Genomic DNA, 22,043 nt, shown 5'->3' with positions numbered 1-22,043 from the left:
TCGTGCAGCTGCTGAAGCTGGGAGTCGGCTGTAACTTCAGCCGGAGCTCCCAGAGAGAAGACGGAGAAGGTTTATTCCCTTCCCTGCCTTCTCGATCGCTGGGTATACAGCGCTCAATACAATGAGCGCTGTATACATGGCTATGGGCGCCGTCATGATGCGGCCGCCCTCTGACCTGGCGGACACGTGATCCGCCGGGCTCAGTGTCTTACAAGAGCTGCTGGGTCCTACAGGACCCAGATCAGCTCTGTAAGTCTAAAGAACAGTGTGCAGGAGGCTGGATTCCTCCTGCAACTGAGGGTAAATGTAGCAGCCTCAGTTATAGTGAGACAACTAACTATTCCCCATGAAAAGGAGATCCAAAATTTGGGTTATTCACTTCGACAATGAAACAAAATAAAAAGGAAAGTGCAGTGACCAGATGGGGGGAAGGGTAACTCTGCAGTTGGGGTTTCAGGTTGCAGACAGCGCAGATTTGTCACGGTCTCTGGGCACGAGGGTTCAGCACTGATCTTGTCCCATGTTAAAAATTCTTCCAAGGATGTGGAGACCCAGATGCTTAAACAGTTCCTTCAATAAGCAATAACAGGGTTCACCTAGTGACACCACAAACTCCTGGGGAGTAAGGTAGACTAAAAAAAAGACTTACCTAGCCCTTTAAGTTTCAGTGTTTAAGGTGCATCTGGGTTCCTATTTGCCTCATAGGAGGATGCCCACCACTGTACTAGCACACAGTATCCCCACTAACGTTATATGGTCATGAAAATGCAGAGTTTTGGGGTGCAATAATCAGGGTGGTGGGATATTCTACAGTTGTGGCCTTGGTCCCTGAATCCTGTGATACTTGCTATGGAGCTCGTGTTCCAGAATGTTCTCTCCACAGTCTCATACTTCCAAAATGATGATACCTGGCTTCATTCAGGGTGATGGCTAGGCAGACAGGGGACAGGATCTTCTGAATAGTTGGAGTAGAACTTCAGATACCTGCACTAAGCTCACGGTTCACAGGATTTCACAACTCCATCATCTTCTACTAACTCCACAATCTCCTCACTAACACACACAGGAAGTTCCTGCAGGGGTACTACTATGGGAACCAGTAATCAGACGACTCCTCCCCTTTACGAGGTGATGTCCTCCCATTGGACATTTGGTTATTATTCAATCCTATGGAAGGTGTGATGTATGTATGAGACTCACTAGGTGGCGCTGTGTTGTGAGACTCAGGATCCCCTACTATGTCACACAGGTTACAATACAATAGGAAATAGTACAATATAACAGAGATCACCCTCAGTCCAGCCACAGCCAGCTCTAGAATGACACAAACCTCTTCTCCTCATCTTCCTTCCCCTTCTCATCATGATAAGTCTTTCCCTGCTGCTGACACGTTTGGTGGCCTCTTCAAAGGGCTTCAGAAGGCGACACACTTCCCTCATGAACTTCCAATGGTTTTTTTTAAATAACACATTGTCTGTGTGATTTGCTGCATGACTATTCACCACCATTTTCTTCAGAGGAACAAAAATGGTCACGCAACAAAAAATGGCCGCATAGCTTGGCTATAGCCCGCACAGTTCAGAAAATTCCAGCAATAGTTACAGGAGGACTGAATCAAGCAATTCCACACAGGCAGGTTAGTGCTAGAATAGAATAGACATAGATAGGACAGGTTCATAGACAGTGACTGGAATCTGAGCTGCTGCTTACACACTGTTACCCCTCTCATTGCCCATAATATACTGTCAGACAGTACTTGTAATAGAGACATTTCATCTCTATTCATATTCTTTAAACATATGTATTTATTATTTATTTACTGAGAATAATCCCGCTAGTGAAAAATGTTTTCTTAAGGACTTTTTGGATAAAGAATTAACATTTTTTGTTTTATTAAATCCATACTGCTGTTTTAACGTCAAAGTCCTGCTGATTTTCCCTGCACAAATCTTTAAAAAAAACCTCAATTTATTTATATTCAAGTCGTTTCTTTCTTGTTTATCCAATGTACCTCAAAAATAACTTTTGTTCTATTCAAAAGTCATCATCTAAAATAAATTCTAGCTTGTGTAAATTTAAAAAAAAAATATTTAGGAATTTCATGTTTTTGTTCTGCTCTGGTCTGGATTCTGATCCATACACAGTTTGAAGAAGCATTTCTGTTAATCTGAACAAAATATTTCAAGCATTTCTCTGTGTGTGGATATATAATTCTAGATATCGAAAATTATTCTCATATAGCTAATTCAAAAGAAGAGGTTATGAATTTTGGAAGGCCAAGATGGAGAATCTAAAATAAACCCACCCAAAAAACTCAGTCTTAACCTTCAAGCCACCCTGCGTCCTTAAGAGATTAATAACTGAATTTTGCTACATGTCTTACAAAATTGAACTCGAACAATGGAGAGCCGAGGAGACCCAAATAGTGAACTGCGCTCACTGGTCCAGGACCGAAGAAACAGCTGGAGAGATTTGCTTGAACTTTTTATTGATAAAACAGCACAATGTGTTTCGGGCTCAAATGGCCCTTTTTCAAGTGCAAAACTTTTCCAGTCAGGCCAGATACATCATGAAAATCTCTACGGTCCCGGACCAGTGAACGCGATTCACTATTTGAGCTTCCTTGGCTCTCTATTGGTCTGCAACTGCACAATTCTATGGTAATGTTTGTGATAGCCGCTGCCACTCTCACCTTGGGTTAATCTACAAGTGATTTTGTTGGTGTGATTCATTCACAACAACCAAAGGGGAGAAGCCAACTGGTCATACTTACGGAAAGAAACATTTCTTTTTGTGATTCCCTATTTTTACCTCTTAACAGATCTACACTATGATATTGCTTGGTGTCTTTTTATGTTTTTGTAAAATTGGTCTCGATGGAAGGATGGTTTAGTTTTCCAGCCTTACAAACTGTTAGTAGAAAAAGTAGTGACCGGCACACTGATGAACCAATGAAGATGCTGGTATAACCACACAAGTGGAAAACTGCAAGAGAACAACCTGGTGGCCGAACATTATGATCTTCTGGTCTGTGCTTGAAGGTCTATTGTTTTCACATGTCTGATTTAGTAACTAAATTATATTAGGAAAAATACATTGTAATTTGTATATAAATTTTTATTTGGATATATTATAAAAAATCTGTAGAATTTCTATGGTTATATTATTTAAAAATATTAAAATCAGATTTCTTCTTGTCAGATGACTGTACCAGAAGCTCAGAGGGACATCTGATATCTACAAATTATACTGCAGAGGATCACGGTATCACACAAGATGAAGAACATGTCACTACCCCAGATGTACCCTCAGCCCTTCACAGCAAAGATCTATCATCTGATCCTATTATACACGTCCAATCTTCTGAGTCATCACAGTCTCTGAAGCAAAATAAAAGTCATAGAACAGATGAACATAAAAGAACTCACACAGGAAAGAAGACATATTCATGTTTAGAATGTGGAAAAAAATTTATTAAAAAATCCAATCTTGTTGATCATCAGAGAATTCATACAGGGGAAATGCCATATTTATGTTTAGAATGTGGAAAATGTTTTACCCAAAAAGCCAGTCTTGTTATACATATGAGAATTCACACAGGAGAAAAGCCATTTTCATGTTCAGATTGTGAGAAATGTTTTGCCCAGAAAGCCGGTCTTATTAATCATCAGAGAATTCACACAGGGGAGAAGCCATTCATATGTTCAGATTGTGAGAAATGTTTTACCCAGAAAGCCAGTCTTATTAAACATCAGAGAATTCACACAGGAGAGAAGCCATATTCATGTTCTCTATGTGGGAAATGTTTTACCCTTAAATCCAATCTTGTTGTACATCAGAAAATTCACACAGGAGAGAAGCCATATTCATGTTCAGAATGTGACAAATGTTTTGCTCTCAAAAAGTATCTCGATAAACATCAAAAAGCTCACATGGGATAGAAGTCCTTTTCATGTTGAGAATGTTTTTGTATGAGCAGTTTTACAGTATATTTGTTGTGTTAATAAAATCCTTCTTCATATATAATATTTTTTTTATCTTAATCTATTTTATAAAAGATAAACTAGTTTTGTTTAGAAATGGTCATTTTTAGAGATGAGCGAACACTAAAATGTTCGAGGTTCGAAATTCGATTTGAACAGCCGCTCACTGTTCGAGTGTTCGAATGGGTTTCGAACCCCATTATAGTCTATGGGGAACATAAACTCGTTAAGGGGGAAACCCAAATTCGTGTCTGGAGGGTCACCAAGTCCACTATGACACCCCAGGAAATGATACCAACACCCTGGAATGACACTGGGACAGCAGGGGAAGCATGTCTGGGGGCATAAAAGTCACTTTATTTCATGGAAATCCCTGTCAGTTTGCGATTTTCGCAAGCTAACTTTTCCCCATAGAAATGCATTGGCCAGTGCTGATTGGCCAGAGTACGGAACTCGACCAATCAGCGCTGGCTCTGCTGGAGGAGGCGGAGTCTAAGATTGCTCCACACCAGTCTCCATTCAGGTCCGACCTTAGACTCCGCCTCCTCCAGCAGAGCCAGCGCTGATTGGCCGAAGGCTGGCCAATGCATTCCTATGCGAATGCAGAGACTTAGCAGTGCTGAGTCAGTTTTGCTCAACTACACATCTGATGCACACTCGGCACTGCTACATCAGATGTAGCAATCTGATGTAGCAGAGCCGAGGGTGCACTAGAACCCCTGTGCAAACTCAGTTCACGCTAATAGAATGCATTGGCCAGCACTGATTGGCCAATGCATTCTATTAGCCCGATGAAGTAGAGCTGAATGTGTGTGCTAAGCACACACATTCAGCACTGCTTCATCACGCCAATACAATGCATTAGCCAGTGCTGATTGGCCAGAGTACGGAACTCGACCAATCAGCGCTGGCTCTGCTGGAGGAGGCGGAGTCTAAGATCGCTCCACACCAGTCTCCATTCAGGTCCGACCTTAGACTCCGCCTCCTCCAGCAGAGCCAGCGCTGATTGGCCGAATTCCGTACTCTGGCCAATCAGCACTGGCTAATGCATTGTATTGGCGTGATGAAGCAGTGCTGAATGTGTGTGCTTAGCACACACATTCAGCTCTACTTCATCGGGCTAATAGAATGCATTGGCCAATCAGCGCTGGCCAATGCATTCTATTAGCTTGATGAAGCAGAGTGTGCACAAGGGTTCAAGCGCACCCTCGGCTCTGATGTAGCAGAGCCGAGGGTGCACAAGGGTTCAAGTGCACCCTCGGCTCTGCTACATCAGAGCCGAGGGTGCGCTTGAACCCTTGTGCACACTCTGCTTCATCAAGCTAATAGAATGCATTGGCCAGCGCTGATTGGCCAATGCATTCTATTAGCCCGATGAAGTAGAGCTGAATGTGTGTGCTAAGCACACACATTCAGCACTGCTTCATCACGCCAATACAATGCATTAGCCAGTGCTGATTGGCCAGAGTACGGAATTCGGCCAATCAGCGCTGGCTCTGCTGGAGGAGGCGGAGTCTAAGGTCGGACCTGAATGGAGACTGGTGTGGAGCGATCTTAGACTCCGCCTCCTCCAGCACAGCCAGCGCTGATTGGTCGAGTTCCGTACTCTGGCCAATCAGCGCTGGCCAATGCATCCCTATGGGAAAAAGTTTATCTCACAAAAATCACAATTACACACCCGATAGAGCCCCAAAAAGTTATTTTTAATAACATTCCCCCCTAAATAAAGGTTATCCCTAGCTATCCCTGCCTGTACAGCTATCCCTGTCTCATAGTCACAAAGTTCACATTCTCATATGACCCGGATTTGAAATCCACTATTCGTCTAAAATGGAGGTCACCTGATTTCGGCAGCCAATGACTTTTTCCAATTTTTTTCAATGCCCCCGGTGTCGTAGTTCCTGTCCCACCTCCCCTGCGCTGTTATTGGTGCAAAAAAGGCGCCAGGGAAGGTGGGAGGGGAATCGAATTTTGGCGCACTTTACCACGCGGTGTTCGATTCGATTCGAACATGGCGAACACCCTGATATCCGATCGAACATGTGTTCGATAGAACACTGTTCGCTCATCTCTAGTCATTTTCTATATAAAGTAGGTGAGATTAATCCTACTTGTAATTGGTTTCTCAGGAGTCCATCCTGCCAGGAGATTGTCCTCACAACCTCTGTAGGGACAGGTCCATTAGGCCCAGGGTTCTCATGGTCTCCCTTATAGAGCATGTTGTTCTCCAGCAGAAGGAAGGAATTCTCTGTTGATGTTTCTCTGGCGTTTTCAGATCTTTCAGAGGGACAAGAATTGATCTTGGTCTATTAATGTGGATTGTTTGTTGGCTACTAACAGAAAGTCGTCCAAGTATGAGACAATTATGTCTGGATTACAAATCTTAGGTCGATGGAACACATAACTGCATTTTGGTTTATGAAGTGGAACAAATTTAATCCAAGTTGAATTTTATTTACTTGACCCATCTATTTTGAATAGTGACCTCTGAAGGCTTCTATGTTCAGAAGACCTCAGAGAAATAGCATTTAGGTTCAGCAGTCTTGTTGAAGATGTTGGGATTGAAAAGACATCAACTGAATTCCCTCAGGAGGAAGACGCATACGTTTTATTTTGTAACTCTTGAAAGTCTAAAGGATCCAAGGATTTTGAGTTCTATTGCTCCATTGAGGGTAATACTGAATCAGTCATCCTCACACACTGTTGACATCAATGTTTATTGGAGGCAGATGTATTGTTGGAGTTAGGAAGGGAACCTCTTACTTTACCCCTTTTAGGATAACTCCAGCTCCTTGATTGCCACTTTCCTCTGTAGTTGGAGGATGGGGCTTTGAGATGACAGGAGCCCCACTTGTGTATATATCATTACTGCATTCTATTGTTCATGTCTATAGCATTTAGTGACTGTAGTATTTATACATGTGACATCAGTATATTACATAGGTAAGATGTCCGGATAAGTCAGGTTTATTGCTTTACGATCAGATGTCCCTAACAAAACCCAGAAATATAAAAAAAAAACAAAAAAAACTTTGCAAGTCTTCAGTAGGTGATACCTTTTTTTAATGGCTAACTCATAATGATGACAGAATATGACGTTTCGAAGCTTCCTCTGAGCTCCTTCTTCAGAGATATCTAAAAACACTTTCTAGAGGCTGCATATTTATAACTGGACACAGGGGTAGGATTACAGGAGGGAGGGGGGAAGAGGCTTATTACTATGCTTATTACTATATACTTATAAAAACAAATAATCAATTGCCAGATCCCAGGTTCTTATCTTAATGGCTGTCTCAGTTCAGTGATTTGTATAAAAAGACATAAACCCACGTGAGACGTTCATTCCATTGTCCAGCGTCTGGAATAGGGTCATGGCCTTGTACTCATAAATCAGTCGCTGTTTCCTTGATTTAAAGTTCCCTTTTAAGATCAAGATTTTCATGTCATTGATGATGCTGTGGTCTTCCTGGCAGAAATGTTTTGGCACGGGAAGATCAGTTCTCTGTTGTTTGATTGTATGGCGATGTGAATTAATTCTCATTCTGAGTTTCTGACTGGTCTCTCCAACATACAGATTTTCAGTGGAACATTTGGTGCAAATGATCAAATACACTACATTAGGTGTGTTACAGGTGAACACTCCTGGGATTTTATATTCCCTGTTAGAGTTTGGTATCTCTATCCTGTCGGTGGTCAGTATGTGGAGGCAGGTCTTGCACCTCTTCTGTCCACATGGAAATGTTCCTTTGTTAGTTGGAGGTGATAGTGAGCTGCTAATAATCATATTCCTGAGGTTTGGTGGCTGTCTGTAGCACAGGAGAGGGGGGTCTGGAAATATGGAATTTAGACGGTTGTCTTTTTGTAGTAGTGGATGTAGTTTGTGTGTGAAAAACCTAAAAAACTAAAAACCTTAAAACCGTTGCACCAATAAGTTGAAAATGTGGGCCAGGCATGGACCGTGTTGGAGGCTGGCAAGCTCCAGAGCCGCTACCAGGTTCCGGCCATTATCACACACAAAAAAATGTCTGGCCCCAGGTGCAGCGGGGAAAACCACATTTCCATATCATCCAGGATGGCATCCCCCACCTCGGAGGCAGTGTGCTGTCTGTCCCCCAAGCTGATGAGCTTCAGCACGGCCTGCTGACATCTCAGTACGTCAGTGTTGCAGCGTTTCCAGCTCGTAACTGGGGTCGATTTAGTGGTGGTGGAGGGTGGTGTTTCAGCACTCCTGCCATGAATATTGGGCGGGGAGACAAGACAGGCCGCCACAGTTTGCGACCCGGTCCCAGCCTCAACTACATTCAGCCAGTGTGTCATGATTGAAATGTAGCGTCCCTGGCTGTATGCACTTGTCCATGCGTTGGTGGTCAAGTGGAACTTTGTGCAACTTAGCGCAGAACTTAGGGCCCGCCTGATGTTACGGGACACGTGCTGGTGCAAGGCTCAACTCACCCTAAGGGCCAAAAACACTGCTGGTGAATTTTGTTCAGTTGCAAAGGACTCTGTGTTTAGATTTGGCTCAGTCGCAGCTCCAGAACATGCCTTGGAAGGTAAGGTTTCCTTTAGTGGCTCCATCTCAGCAGGATGATGATGGTGAAGCTTGGTTAAATCTGGTGTCAGAAGGGAAAGTGGTTTCTTATCTACAGCTAAAGTACTGGAGCATGTTGTTTGGACTATTAACACCTGATGAGAACCCTGTAGAGGTAATGTAGAGTCCCATATTAGAGGACCATTACCGCTAGTAGTGGTTGCAGCCAATTCTCCACCTTTGCGGTCCTCTAAATAAAAGTTACCCCCAGGACTTGATGCAAAAATGTTATCAATTTTCCAATCACAATCAAGGTCAATGTCTGGGTCCTCAGTCCAATCCACTGCATCAATCCAACACAATGAGAGTGATGGTTCTGGAACCACCGTTTTAGGGGCTAACAATTTTAAAGGGGCTAACACTCTGCTGGTGCAAGGCTCAACTCACCCAAAGGGCAAAAAACTCTGCTGGTGCAAGGCTGAACTAAGTTAAAGGGCCTCAATCTCTGCTGGTAGCTCAGCTTAAGGGCCTCTAACTTAATTTGGAAGGGCTCACGTTAAGGACCAGAAAAGTGAATTTTTGAAGCTCTTACCACATCACACACAGCCACAATGACAGTTCAGGGTGGGTACTGTTGGATTTCCCATTGCCTATTCCATCTGTGGTTTTTATAGGCAACGTGATTTAAAGGGGTGCTTGGTAATGTCTCTTTAGCTTAAAATTTGGGTTTCTGTCCATCCAATTGGGGAAGAAAGAAGGTTTCCAGGTATTTTCCCACTTTCATAGTGTTTTTTTTGAGTGTGGAAAGTGTGTAGTTGAAGGCTGTGATGGTGGGGTAAAACTGTGACTTGGGCTTGTTAGATGCCCCCAGGCATGCTTCCCCTACTGTCCCAGTTGCATTCCAGAGGTGTTGGCATCCGGGTCGGACTGGCCCACCGGGTAACCAGTGAATCCCCCGGTGGGCCCCGAGTCCCGATTGTTAAGTCCTCATTGTACTAATGCACCCAGTCAAGCACCTGACCAATGCATCTGCATTTGCCTCAACACACACGGTCCCCATTAGCTGATGCTGAAGCTGTACATAGTGTCCTCCCAATATATAGGGAAAGTATATATCGGAGGACATGTGTGCAGCTTCAGCTACAATGGCTGCTCGTAATCCTCTCACTGACCTGCTGCTTTCCTGTGAGGACCTGCTGTGCTGTCCGGACTTCCTCCCTCCCCCTCACAGTGAGTCGTCTCTCACATCGGAGTGTGTAGGGAAGACTGGAAGCCGTCTGCTGTGATGGTTCACTCTTCTGGAAAATGTGAGTATATTATTTTGGTAAAATCTGTCTATTTAAAATATATATATATATATATATATATATATATATATATATATATATATATGTGTGTGTGTACATTTGTGTAAAGTATGTGTCTTGTATAATGTGTGAGTACTGTATGTTTGTATACAGGTGTGTATATACAGTATACTATAATAATGTGTAGGAGTGAGTGTATGTATATATGTGAGTATATATAGTATTCATACACTCATAGTATATATAAGTAAAAGTATATATGACATATATGGTATATGAATGTATATAAATGTATATGTGTGTATATATGCTATAATAATGTATATATGATATAGGGATAAGGCCTGGTTCATATCTGCGTTTGGTAATCCATTCGGGGAGTCCACATGGGGGCCCCCCAGAATGAATTACGAAAGCATTAGCAAGCGGTGTGCAGTGAAAGCACATGGACCCTATAGACTATAATGGAGTCCGTGTGCTTTCCGTGCGGTCTCTGTACGGAACATGCGGACAGGAAAGTAGATCATGAATTACTTTTCTGTTCGTTTGTTCCGTGTGGACACCGCACGGAAAGCACACGGACTCCATTATAATCTATGGGGTCCATGTTCTTTCACTGCACACCGCTTGCTAATGCGTTCAGTAGTCTGTTCGGGGGGTCACCATGTGGATTCCCCAAATGGATTACCGAACGCAGATGTGAACCAGGCCTGAGTGTGTAGGTATATTGTATGTGCAATCCCATCCACACATTGCAGAAAAATACACGCAGTAGACACACTGCAATTTCCAAAACTGTTGTGGTTTTGGAACTCGTGGCATGTGGTGAAACCGGTGGTTTCACTATAGGTATAATGGAAGCAGAAAGTCCTCAGAGGAAACCTCTGCCGAGTTTCTGCAATAAGTGCTGTGGGAAAAACTGATGGCCTTAGCCTTATAGTGTAGTACACAGTATATATATATATATATATATATATATATATATATATATATATTTATATATATATATATCTCACAATGTACATTTTCTCCTATCAGTATGTCTTTTTGGAATATGGGAGGAAATACACGCAAACACGGGGAGAACATACAAACTCCTTGCAGATGTTGTTCCTTGCAGGATTCGAATCCAGGACTCCTGTGCTGTAAGGCTACAGTGCTAACCTCTGAGCCCCACACATTTTAACATCCCCCTTCTGCACAGGATGTTACCCCATCACTGCTCCCACACAATATAATAGCCCCATCACTGTTACCCATACATTATGGGGGACCAGTGAAGAGACCACTGTATTGGGGGAGACCAGTGAAGTGGCCATAAAAAATTTGGCCCAGACATCCCCTTAAAAGAGGTTGTCTATAAACTGGAGTGATCACTGTGGTGTCCGCCAGGGAGGTGTAAAAATAAAAAAACAAATAAAAAATAAGTATATTCACCTGTCCCCAGCACCCCGTTGTCCCCGCCTGTGTCCATTCGGTCTCATTTCTGGAAATTCTTTACCTAACTAATCTCAGCAATCACATGAGGTGCAGGACTCCCAGCAAGGAGGCGCCAGCACGAGACCGAATGGACACTGGCAGCGCACAATGGAGCGACAGAGACAGATGAGTATGTTTTTAAAATTATTTGTTTTTGATTTTACACTTCCCGCCCAGGACATGAGTTGCTCCAATTCCTGGACAACCACTTTAAGGGCTCGTTCACACGGGGAAGTTGGCAGCGGATTTTGAGGCAGAATCTGCCTCAAAATCCGCTGACAAAAATTGCTCCCAATGACTTCAATGGGAGCCACTCGCTTCTTTTTTCCACTAGCTAGCGAGCTGCCCTATCTTGCCACGGATTCCGCGGCTGAGTCAGTCTCAGCATCCGCGGCGCAAGGCTCTGGCCCATTCATTTGGGCCTAATCCGGAGCAGAATGCACGAGGGGATGCCTGGCATCTGCGACGGAATGTTCACACGCGGTGTTCATGTATCTCCGTGTGAACTAGTCCTAAAGGATTTATTCATCTTTCTAATATTGATGGTCTGTCCTTAGGATAAACCATCAATATTACATCTGCAATGATACAACAGCCAGGACCTCTGCAGATCAGCCTTTTCCAGGAGCAGCTACAGGTAATAGTAGCATTTATAGGAGCCAAGCCACTTCAATGCCAAGCCATTCACGTCACACACAGACAGCTCTACTACATACACGTCACACACAGACGGCTCCACTACATACACATCACACACAGACAGATCCTTGCCATACAAGGTAGTGTACATGGTATAGTGGGTGAGCAGCATGGCTTCCGACATGTTATTACCTTTAGTCGTCGTGTCTTGGTACCACCGCTGATCTGCAGGGTCCTGGCGGTGGGCCCCTAGAAACAATTCCACTGGTGGGCCCTAGACACCCCAGTCCGACCCTGGTTGGCATCATTTCCTGAGGTGTCATAGTGGACTTGGTGACCCCCCTGAGTCGAATTAGTATGATAATTAGCCGCGTGTCTTGAGACACTATGTTTCAAGTACTTATTAATTATATTAGATCAATGTTTATTTAAACGCTCCCGTAGCGTCCTGATGGTTCTACCAACATATTGTTGGCCACATGAACATTGTAATAGATAAATAATGTAACTGGAAGCATAACTCAAATGATGTTTAATGGTAAATGTTTCGCCTGTGGAGTTGCTGCGTATTCCCGTTAGTTATTATCTTAAGCTGCCGTGTCTCGGTACCGCTGATCTGCAGCTCCACTACATACACGTCCCACACAGACAGATCGACTACATACACGTCACACACAGACAGATCGACTACATAAACGTCCCACACAGACGGCTCCGATACATTCACGTCACACACAGACAGCTCTACTACATACACGTCACACACAGACGGCTCCGCTACATACACGTCACACACAGACAGCTCCACTACATACATGTCACACACAGACAGATCCACTACATACACATCACACACAGACAGATCCACTACATACACGTCCCACACAGACGGCTCCGATACATTCACGTCACACACAGACAACTCTACTACATTCACGTCACACACAGATGGCTCCCATACATTCACGTCACACACAGACGGCATCACTACATACACGTCACACACAGACGGCTCCACTACATACACGTCACACAGAGACAGATCCACTACATACACGTCCCACACAGACAGCTCCGATACATTCACGTCACACACAGACAGATCCACTACATACACGTCACACAAAGACGGCTCCGATACATTTACGTCACACACAGACAGATCCACTACATACACGTCACACACAGACAGATCCACTACATACACGTCACACACAGACAGATCCACTACATACACAGCCCACACAGACAGATACACTACATAGACGTCACACACTAACAGCTCCGCTACATACTGTACAAGTCACACACAGACAGCTCCACTACATACACGTCACACACAGACAGATCCACTACATACACATCCCACACAGACAGATCCACTACATAGATGTCACACACTAAAAGCTCTGCTACATACACATCACACACAGACAGCTCCGCTACATACACGTCACACACAGACAGCTCCACTACATACACGTCCCACACAGACAGATCGACTACATACACGTCACTATGGGAAGAATATGCAAATCCGCCTTCCATGATGTAATTAGGAAGACAGTTGCTGCCTCATTGTTGCAAACCAATAGAGGGCGCTCACTGGAATGTGCAAGCCTGTCTTAAGACAGGATTCCAGTGAAATAACCCAATAATGGCTGCTCCCTTTAGCCTCATGCCCGACCTTCCAAGAGGCCTTTGTTTAGCAATGACGCTGGGATTATTACCAGGTTATAGTCTCTCAATCGAGGACAGCTGTTTCGATCTGGTTGGATCTCATCAGCCCGATGTAGAGAGGACTATAACCTGGTAGAGGTGAGAGGCTTAGACAGGGTTCGGGGGATATTGTCACTCCTTAGGGAGAGACCACCATATAGGTGTGTGGAGACTTGTTAAGCCTTTAGCACTCCACTTTGCAAGGAACTATGGGAAGAATATGCAAATCCGCCTTCCATGATGTAATTAGGAAGACAGTTGCTGCCTCATTGTTGCAAACCAATAGAGGGCGCTCACTGGAATGTGCAAGCCTGTCTTAAGACAGGATTCCAGTGAAATAACCCAATAATAGCTGCTCCCTTTAGCCTCATGCCCGACCTTCCAAGAGGCCTTTGTTTAGCAATGACGCTGGGATTATTACCAGGTTATAGTCTCTCAATCGAGGACAGCTGTTTTGATCTGGTTGGAGCTCATCAGCCCGATGTAGAGAGGACTATAACCTGGTAGAGGTGAGAGGCTTAGACAGGGTTCGGGGGATATTGTCACTCCTTAGGGAGAGACCACAATATAGGTGTGTGGAGACTTGTTAAGGCCTCTTGGAAGGTCGGGCATGAGGCTAAAGGGAGCAGCCATTATTGGGTTATTTCACTGGAATCCTGTCTTAAGACAGGCTTGCACATTCCAGTGAGCGCCCTCTATTGGTTTGCAACAATGAGGCAGCAACTGTCTTCCTAATTACATCATGGAAGGCGGATTTGCATATTCTTCCCATAGTTCCTTGCAAAGTGGAGTGCTAAAGGCTTAACAAGTCTCCACACACCTATATGGTGGTCTCTCCCTAAGGAGTGACAATATCCCCCGAACTACATACACGTCACACACAGACAGATCGACTACATACACGTCCCACACAGACGACTCCGATATATTCACGTCACACACAGACAGCGCTACTACATACACATCCCACACAGACAGATCCACTACATAGATGTGACACACTAACAGCTCCGCTACATACACGTCACACACTAACAGCTCTGCTACATACACATCACACACAGACAGCTCCGCTACATAAACATCACACACTAACAGCTCCGCTACATACACGTCACACACAGACAGCTCCACTACATACACGTCCCACAGATCGACTACATACACGTCACACACAGACAGATCGACTACATACACGTCCCACACAGACGACTCCGATATATTCACGTCACACACAGACAGCGCTACTACATACACATCCCACACAGACAGATCCACTACATAGATGTCACACACTAACAGCTCCGCTACATATTGTACACATCACACACAGACAGATCGACTACATACACGTCCCACACAGATGGCTCCAATACATTCACGTCACACACAGACAGCTCTACTACATACACGTCACACACAGACAGCTCCCCTACATACACGTCACACACAGACAGATTCACTACATACACGTCACACACAGACGGCTCTGATACATTCACGTCACACACAGACAGATCCACTACATACACATCATACACAGACAGATCCACTACATACACGTCACACACAGACAGATCCACTACATACACATCCCACACAGACAGATCCACTACATAGACGTCACACACTAACAGCTCCGATACATTCACGTCACACACTGAAAGCTCCGCTACATACACGTCACACACTGACAGCTCTGCTACATACACATCACACACAGACAGCTCTGATACATAAATGTCACACACTAAGGGCCCCTTCACACGGCATATACGCTCACTGCTTTGGAGCGTGTAAACGTTCCGTAGCAGCGGCGTCTAAAGCAGTTCCCATTGTTTTCTATGGGAGCCGGCAGACGCGCGCTCCCCATAGAAATGAATGGAAAAAGCAGCCCATTCATTTCTATGGCGAGCGCGCGTCTGCCGGCTCCCATAGAAAACAATGCGATCTGCTTTTAGACGCTGCTGCTACGGAACGTTTACACGCTCCAAAGCAGTGAGCGTATACGCCGTGTGAAGGGGCCCTAACAGCTCCGCTACATACACGTCACACAGACAGCTCCACTACATACACGTCACACACAGACAGCTCCACTACATACACGTCACACACAGACAGATCCACTACATACACATCCCACACAGACAGATCCACTACATAGACGTCACACACTAACAGCTCCGCTACATATTGTACACGTCACAGACAGCTCCACTACATACACGTCACACACAGACAGATCCGATACATTCACGTCACACACTGAAAGCTTTGCTACATACAGTCATGGCCAAAAGTTTTGAGAATGACACAAATATTATATTTTCACATGATCTGCTGCCCTCTGGTTTTTATGTGTGTTTGTCAGATGTTTTTATCACATACAGAAATATAATTGCAATCATATTATGAGTAACAAAAGCTTATACTGACAGTTAGAATGAGTTAATGCAGCAAGTCAATATTTGCAGTGTTGACCCTTCTTCTTCAGGACCTCTGCAATTCTCCCTGGCATGCCCTCAATCAACTTCTGGACCAAATCCTGACTGATAGCAGTCCATTCTTGCACAATCAATGCTTGCATGTTGTCAGAATTTGTAGGTTTTTGTTTGTCCACCCGTCTCTTGATGATTGACCACAAGTTCTCAATGGGATTAAGATCTGGGGAGTTTCCAGACCATGGACCCAAAATCTCTATGTTTTGTTCCCTGAGCCATTTAGTTATCATCTTTGCTTTATGGCAAGGTGCTCCATCATGCTGGAAAAGGCATTGTTGATCGCCAAACTGCTCTTGGACGGTTGGGAGAAGTTGGAGGACATTCTGGTACCATTCTTTATTCATGGCTGTGTTTTTAGGCAAGACTGTGAGAGAGCCGATTCACTTGGCTGAGAAGCAACCCCACACATGAATGGTTTCAGGATGCTTTACAGTTGGCATGAGACAAGACTGGTGGTAGCGCTCACCTCGTCTTCTCCCAATAAGCTGTTTTCCAGATGTCCCAAACAATCGAAAAGGGGATTCATCTGAGAAAATGACTTTACCCCAGTCCTCAGCAGTCCACTCCCTGTACCTTTTCCAGAATATCAGTCTGTCCCTGATGTTTTTTCTGGAGAGAAGTGGCTTCTTTGCTGCCCTCCTTGAGACCAGGCCTTGCTCCAAGAGTCTCCTCCTCACAGTGCGTGCAGATGCACTCACACCTGCCTGCTGCCATTCCTGAGCAAGCTCTGCACTGCTGGTAGCCCGATCCCGCAGCTGAAACACTTTTACGAGACGGTCCTGGCACTTACTGGTCTTTCTTGGGCGCCCTGGAGCCTTTTTGCCAACAATGGAACCTCTCTCCTTGAAGTTCTTGATGATGTGATAGATTGTTGACTGAGGTGCAATCTTTCTAGCTGCGATACTCTTCCCTGTTAGGCCATTTTTGTGCAGTGCAATGATGACTGCACGTGTTTCTTTAGAGATAACCATGGTTAACAGAAGAGAAACAATGATGCCAAGCACCAGCCTCCTTTTAAAGTGTCCAGTGGTGTCATTCTTACTTAATCATGACAGATTGAGCTCCAGCCCTGTCCTCATCAACACCCACACCTGTGTTAATGGAGCAATCACTGAAACGATGTTAGCTGGTCCTTTTAAGGCAGGGCTGCAATGATGTTGAAATGTGTTTTGGGAGATAAAGTTCATTTTCTAGGCAAATATTGACTTTGCAAGTAATTGCTGTCAAGCTGATCACTCTTTATAACATTCTGGAGTATATGCAAATTGCCATTAGAACAACTGAAGCAGTAGACCTTGTAAAAATTTATATTTGTATCATTCTCAAAACTTTTGGCCATGACTGTACACGTCCCACACAGACAGATCGACTACATACACATCACACACAGACAGATCGACTACATACACGTCACACACAGATGGCTCCGATACATTCACGTCACACACAGACAGCTCCACTACATACACGTCACACACAGACAGATCCACTACATACACGTCACACACAGACAGCTCTACTACATACACGTCACACACAGACAGCTCCGATACATTCACGTCACACACAGACGCCCCACTACATAGACGTCACACACAGACGGCTCCACTACATACACGGCAGACACAGACAGATCCACTACATACACGTCCCACACAGACTGATCCACTACATACACGTCCAACATAGACGGCTCTGATGCATTCACATCACACACAGACAGATCCACTACATACACATCACACACAGACAGATCGACTACATACACGTCCCTCACAGACAGATCGACTACATACACGTCACACACAGACAGATCGACTACACACACATCCCACACAGACGGCTCCGATACATTCACGTCACACACAGACAGCTCTACTACATACACGTCCCACACAGACGGCTCCGTTACATACACGTCACACACAGACGGCTCCGATACATTCACGTCACACACAGACAGCTCTACTACATACACGTCACACACAGACGGCTCCGCTACATACACGTCACACACAGACGGCTCCGCTATATACACGTCACACACAGACGGCTCCGATACATTCACGTCACACACAGACGGCCCCACTACATACACGTCACACACAGACGGCTCCACTACATACACGTCACACACAGATGGCTCCGATACATTCACGTCACACACAGACAGATCCACTACATACACGTCACACACAGACAGATCCACTACATACATGTCACACACAGACAGATCCACTACATACACGTCACACACAGACGGCTCCGCTACATACACGTCACACACAGACGGCTCCGATACATTCACGTCACACACAGACAGATCCACTACATATACGTCACACACACACAGATCCACTACATACACGTCACACACACACAGATCCACTACATACACGTCACACACAGACGGCTCCGATACATTCACGTCACACACAGACAGCTCTACTACATACACGTCACACACAGACGGCTCCGCTACATACACGTCACACACAGACGGCTCCAATGCATTCACGGCACACACAGACGGCCCCACTACATAAACGTCACACAGACAGATCCACTACATACACGTCCCACACAGACGGCTCCGATACATTTACGTCACACAGACAGATCCACTACATACACGTCCCACACAGACGGCTCCGATACATTTACGTCACACACAGACAGATCCACTACATACATGTCACACACAGACAGATCCACTACATACACGTCACACACAGACAGATCCACTACATACACGTTGCACACAGACGGCTCCGATACATTCACGTCACACACAGACAGATCCAATACATACACGTCACACACACACAGATCCACTACATACACGTCACACACAGACAGATCCACTACATAGACGTCACACACTAACAGCTCCGCTACATATTGTACACGTCACACACAGACAGCTCCACTACATACACGTCACACACAGACAGATCCACTACATACACGTCACACACAGACAGATCCACTACATACATGTCACACACAGACAGATCCACTACATACACGTCACACACAGACGGCTCCGCTACATACACGTCACACACAGACGGCTCCGATACATTCACGTCACACACAGACGGCTCCACTACATACATGTCGCACACAGACGGCTCTGATACATTCACGTCACACACAGACAGATCCACTACATATACGTCACACACACACAGATCCACTACATACACGTCACACACACACAGATCCACTACATACACGTCCCACACAGACGGCTCCGATACATTCACGTCACACACAGACAGCTCTACTACATACACGTCACACACAGACGGCTCCGCTACATACACGTCACACACAGACGGCTCCAATGCATTCACGGCACACACAGACGGCCCCACTACATACACGTCACACAGACAGATCCACTACATACACGTCCCACACAGACGGCTCCGATACATTTACGTCACACAGACGGCTCCGATACATTTACGTCACACACAGACAGATCCACTACATACATGTCACACACAGACAGATCCACTACATACACGTCACACACAGACAGATCCACTACATACACGTTGCACACAGACGGCTCCGATACATTCACGTCACACACAGACAGATCCAATACATACACGTCACACACACACATCCACTACATACACGTCACACACAGACAGATCCACTACAAACACATCCCACACAGACAGATCCACTACATAGACGTCACACACTAACAGCTCCGCTACATATTGTACACGTCACACACAGACAGCTCCACTACATACACGTCACACACAGACAGATCCACTACATACACGTCACACACAGACAGCTCCACTACATACACGTCACACACAGACAGATCCACTACATACACGTCACACACAGACAGATCCACTACATACACGTCACACACAGACGGCTCCGATACATTCACGTCACACACAGACAAATCCACTACATACACGTCACACACAGACAGATCCACTACATACACGTCACACACAGACAGATCCACTACATAGACGTCACACACTAACAGCTCCGCCACATATTGTACTCGTCACACACAGACAGATCCACTACTTACACGTCACACACAGACAGATCCACTACATACACATCCCATACAGACAGATCCACTACATAGACGTCACACACTAACAGCTCCGCTACATATTGTACACGTCACACACAGACAGCTCCACTACATTCACGTCACATACTGAAAGCTCCGATACATACACGTCACACACTAACAGCTCTGCTACATACACATCACATACTAACAGCTCCACTACATACATGTCACACTCAGACAGCTCCACTACATACACATCCCACACAGACAGATCGACTACATACACGTCCCACACAGACGGCTCCGATACATTCACGTCACACACAGACAGCTCTACTACATACACGTCACACACAGACGGCTCCGCTACATACACATCACACACAGACAGCTCCACTACATACACGTCACACACAGACAGATCCACTACATACAAGTCACACACAGACAGCTCTACTACATACACGTCACACACAGACGGCTCCGATACATTCACGTCACACGCAGATAGCCCCACTACAGACACGTCACACACAGACGGCTCCACTACATACACGTCACACACAGACAGATCCACTACATACACATCCCACACAGACGGCTCCGATACATTCACGTCACACACAGACAGCTCTACTACATACACGTCACACACAGACGGCTCCGCTACATACACATCACACACAGACAGCTCCACTACATACACGTCACACACAGACAGATCCACTACATACAAGTCACACACAGACAGCTCTACTACATACACGTCACACACAGACGGCTCCGATACATTCACGTCACACGCAGATAGCCCCACTACAGACACGTCACACACAGACGGCTCCACTACATACACGTCACACACAGACAGATCCACTACATACACATCCCACACAGACGGCTCCGATACATTCACGTCACACACAGACAGATCCACTACATACATGTAATGTCCCGGTACTGCTAGTCCAATTCCCTCTAATAGTCCTTGCAGACCGAGATAGTATGGACATTTTCATATAAGGTAAAGATTTACTCCCCCTTCATTCCTTCATTTCTATTTTTCCAGAGCATGCGCCATCTTGTGGATGTTTTTGTGAACTACACCTGCCTATACTTTGCCATTGTAATTTGAGTTGTCAGTGTGAAGGTGTGGCCATTATAATCAGGTGACCTTCAGGACCAATCAAGCTCCCTTGATTTGGCCTGGAGGAGGAGTCGAGTTACAGCCCCCTCGAGGGGGGTGGGGGAGCTTCTGTCGGCCCTTTGTGTAGAGACAGCTAGCAGACAGAGCACATGGAGGACTGATAATGGCTGCCCACTATCAGGGTACACCAAGCAGAGATGTCTTCTCCTCTGTCCTCAAGGTCCTTCTCAGAGAGTGTTTTCCTCTGAAGCTCCAATCTTACAAGCGCTGAAGTTGATGGACTTGTTTTATCCAGACATCTGGGACGTCTACACGTATCTCTCTATCCAAGTAAGTCTTTGGGACAAATCTATATTTAAGAAGCCCATAGCTAGTCTAGCAGAAATCGAGAATCTCCTGCTGCTAAGAAAAATTGTATTTGCTATTCTACATACGTGTACCCAGTTGTTGAGGACTAACCTCCTGGATACAGGCCATCTTTACAAATATATACAAGTTTACTACTCAAGCAACTATTAATTAAACTATCCAAAACATTCCTGCTCCAAGCTCCATCACCTGCTTAATTGGACACTGCCTACAAAGATTGCTGTATTGTATGTGAAGAATTCCCCCATATGTACATTTGTATTACTTTGTCCTGCTAGTAAAAAGAGCAACGATTACCC

The 22,043-nt window shown here is 45.1% G+C and overlaps 1 protein-coding gene across 1 annotated transcript in view; it reads left to right on the top strand.

The window, feature by feature from the left end:
* LOC142195595 (uncharacterized) overlaps nucleotides 1-22,043 on the top strand; it is a 704,678-nt gene that overhangs the window by 641,750 nt on the left and 40,885 nt on the right. Inside the window, 1 exon segment of the mRNA XM_075265539.1 lies at nucleotides 3,398-3,859. Within this exon segment, the coding sequence (XP_075121640.1) occupies nucleotides 3,398-3,859 (462 nt within the window).

Source organism: Leptodactylus fuscus, chromosome 1 (genome assembly GCF_031893055.1).
Source record: "Leptodactylus fuscus isolate aLepFus1 chromosome 1, aLepFus1.hap2, whole genome shotgun sequence".
NCBI classification, from domain to species: Eukaryota; Metazoa; Chordata; class Amphibia; order Anura; family Leptodactylidae; genus Leptodactylus; species Leptodactylus fuscus.
Note: the sequence above shows the minus strand (reverse complement) of the source record. Positions and strands in the feature narration are given on the sequence as shown.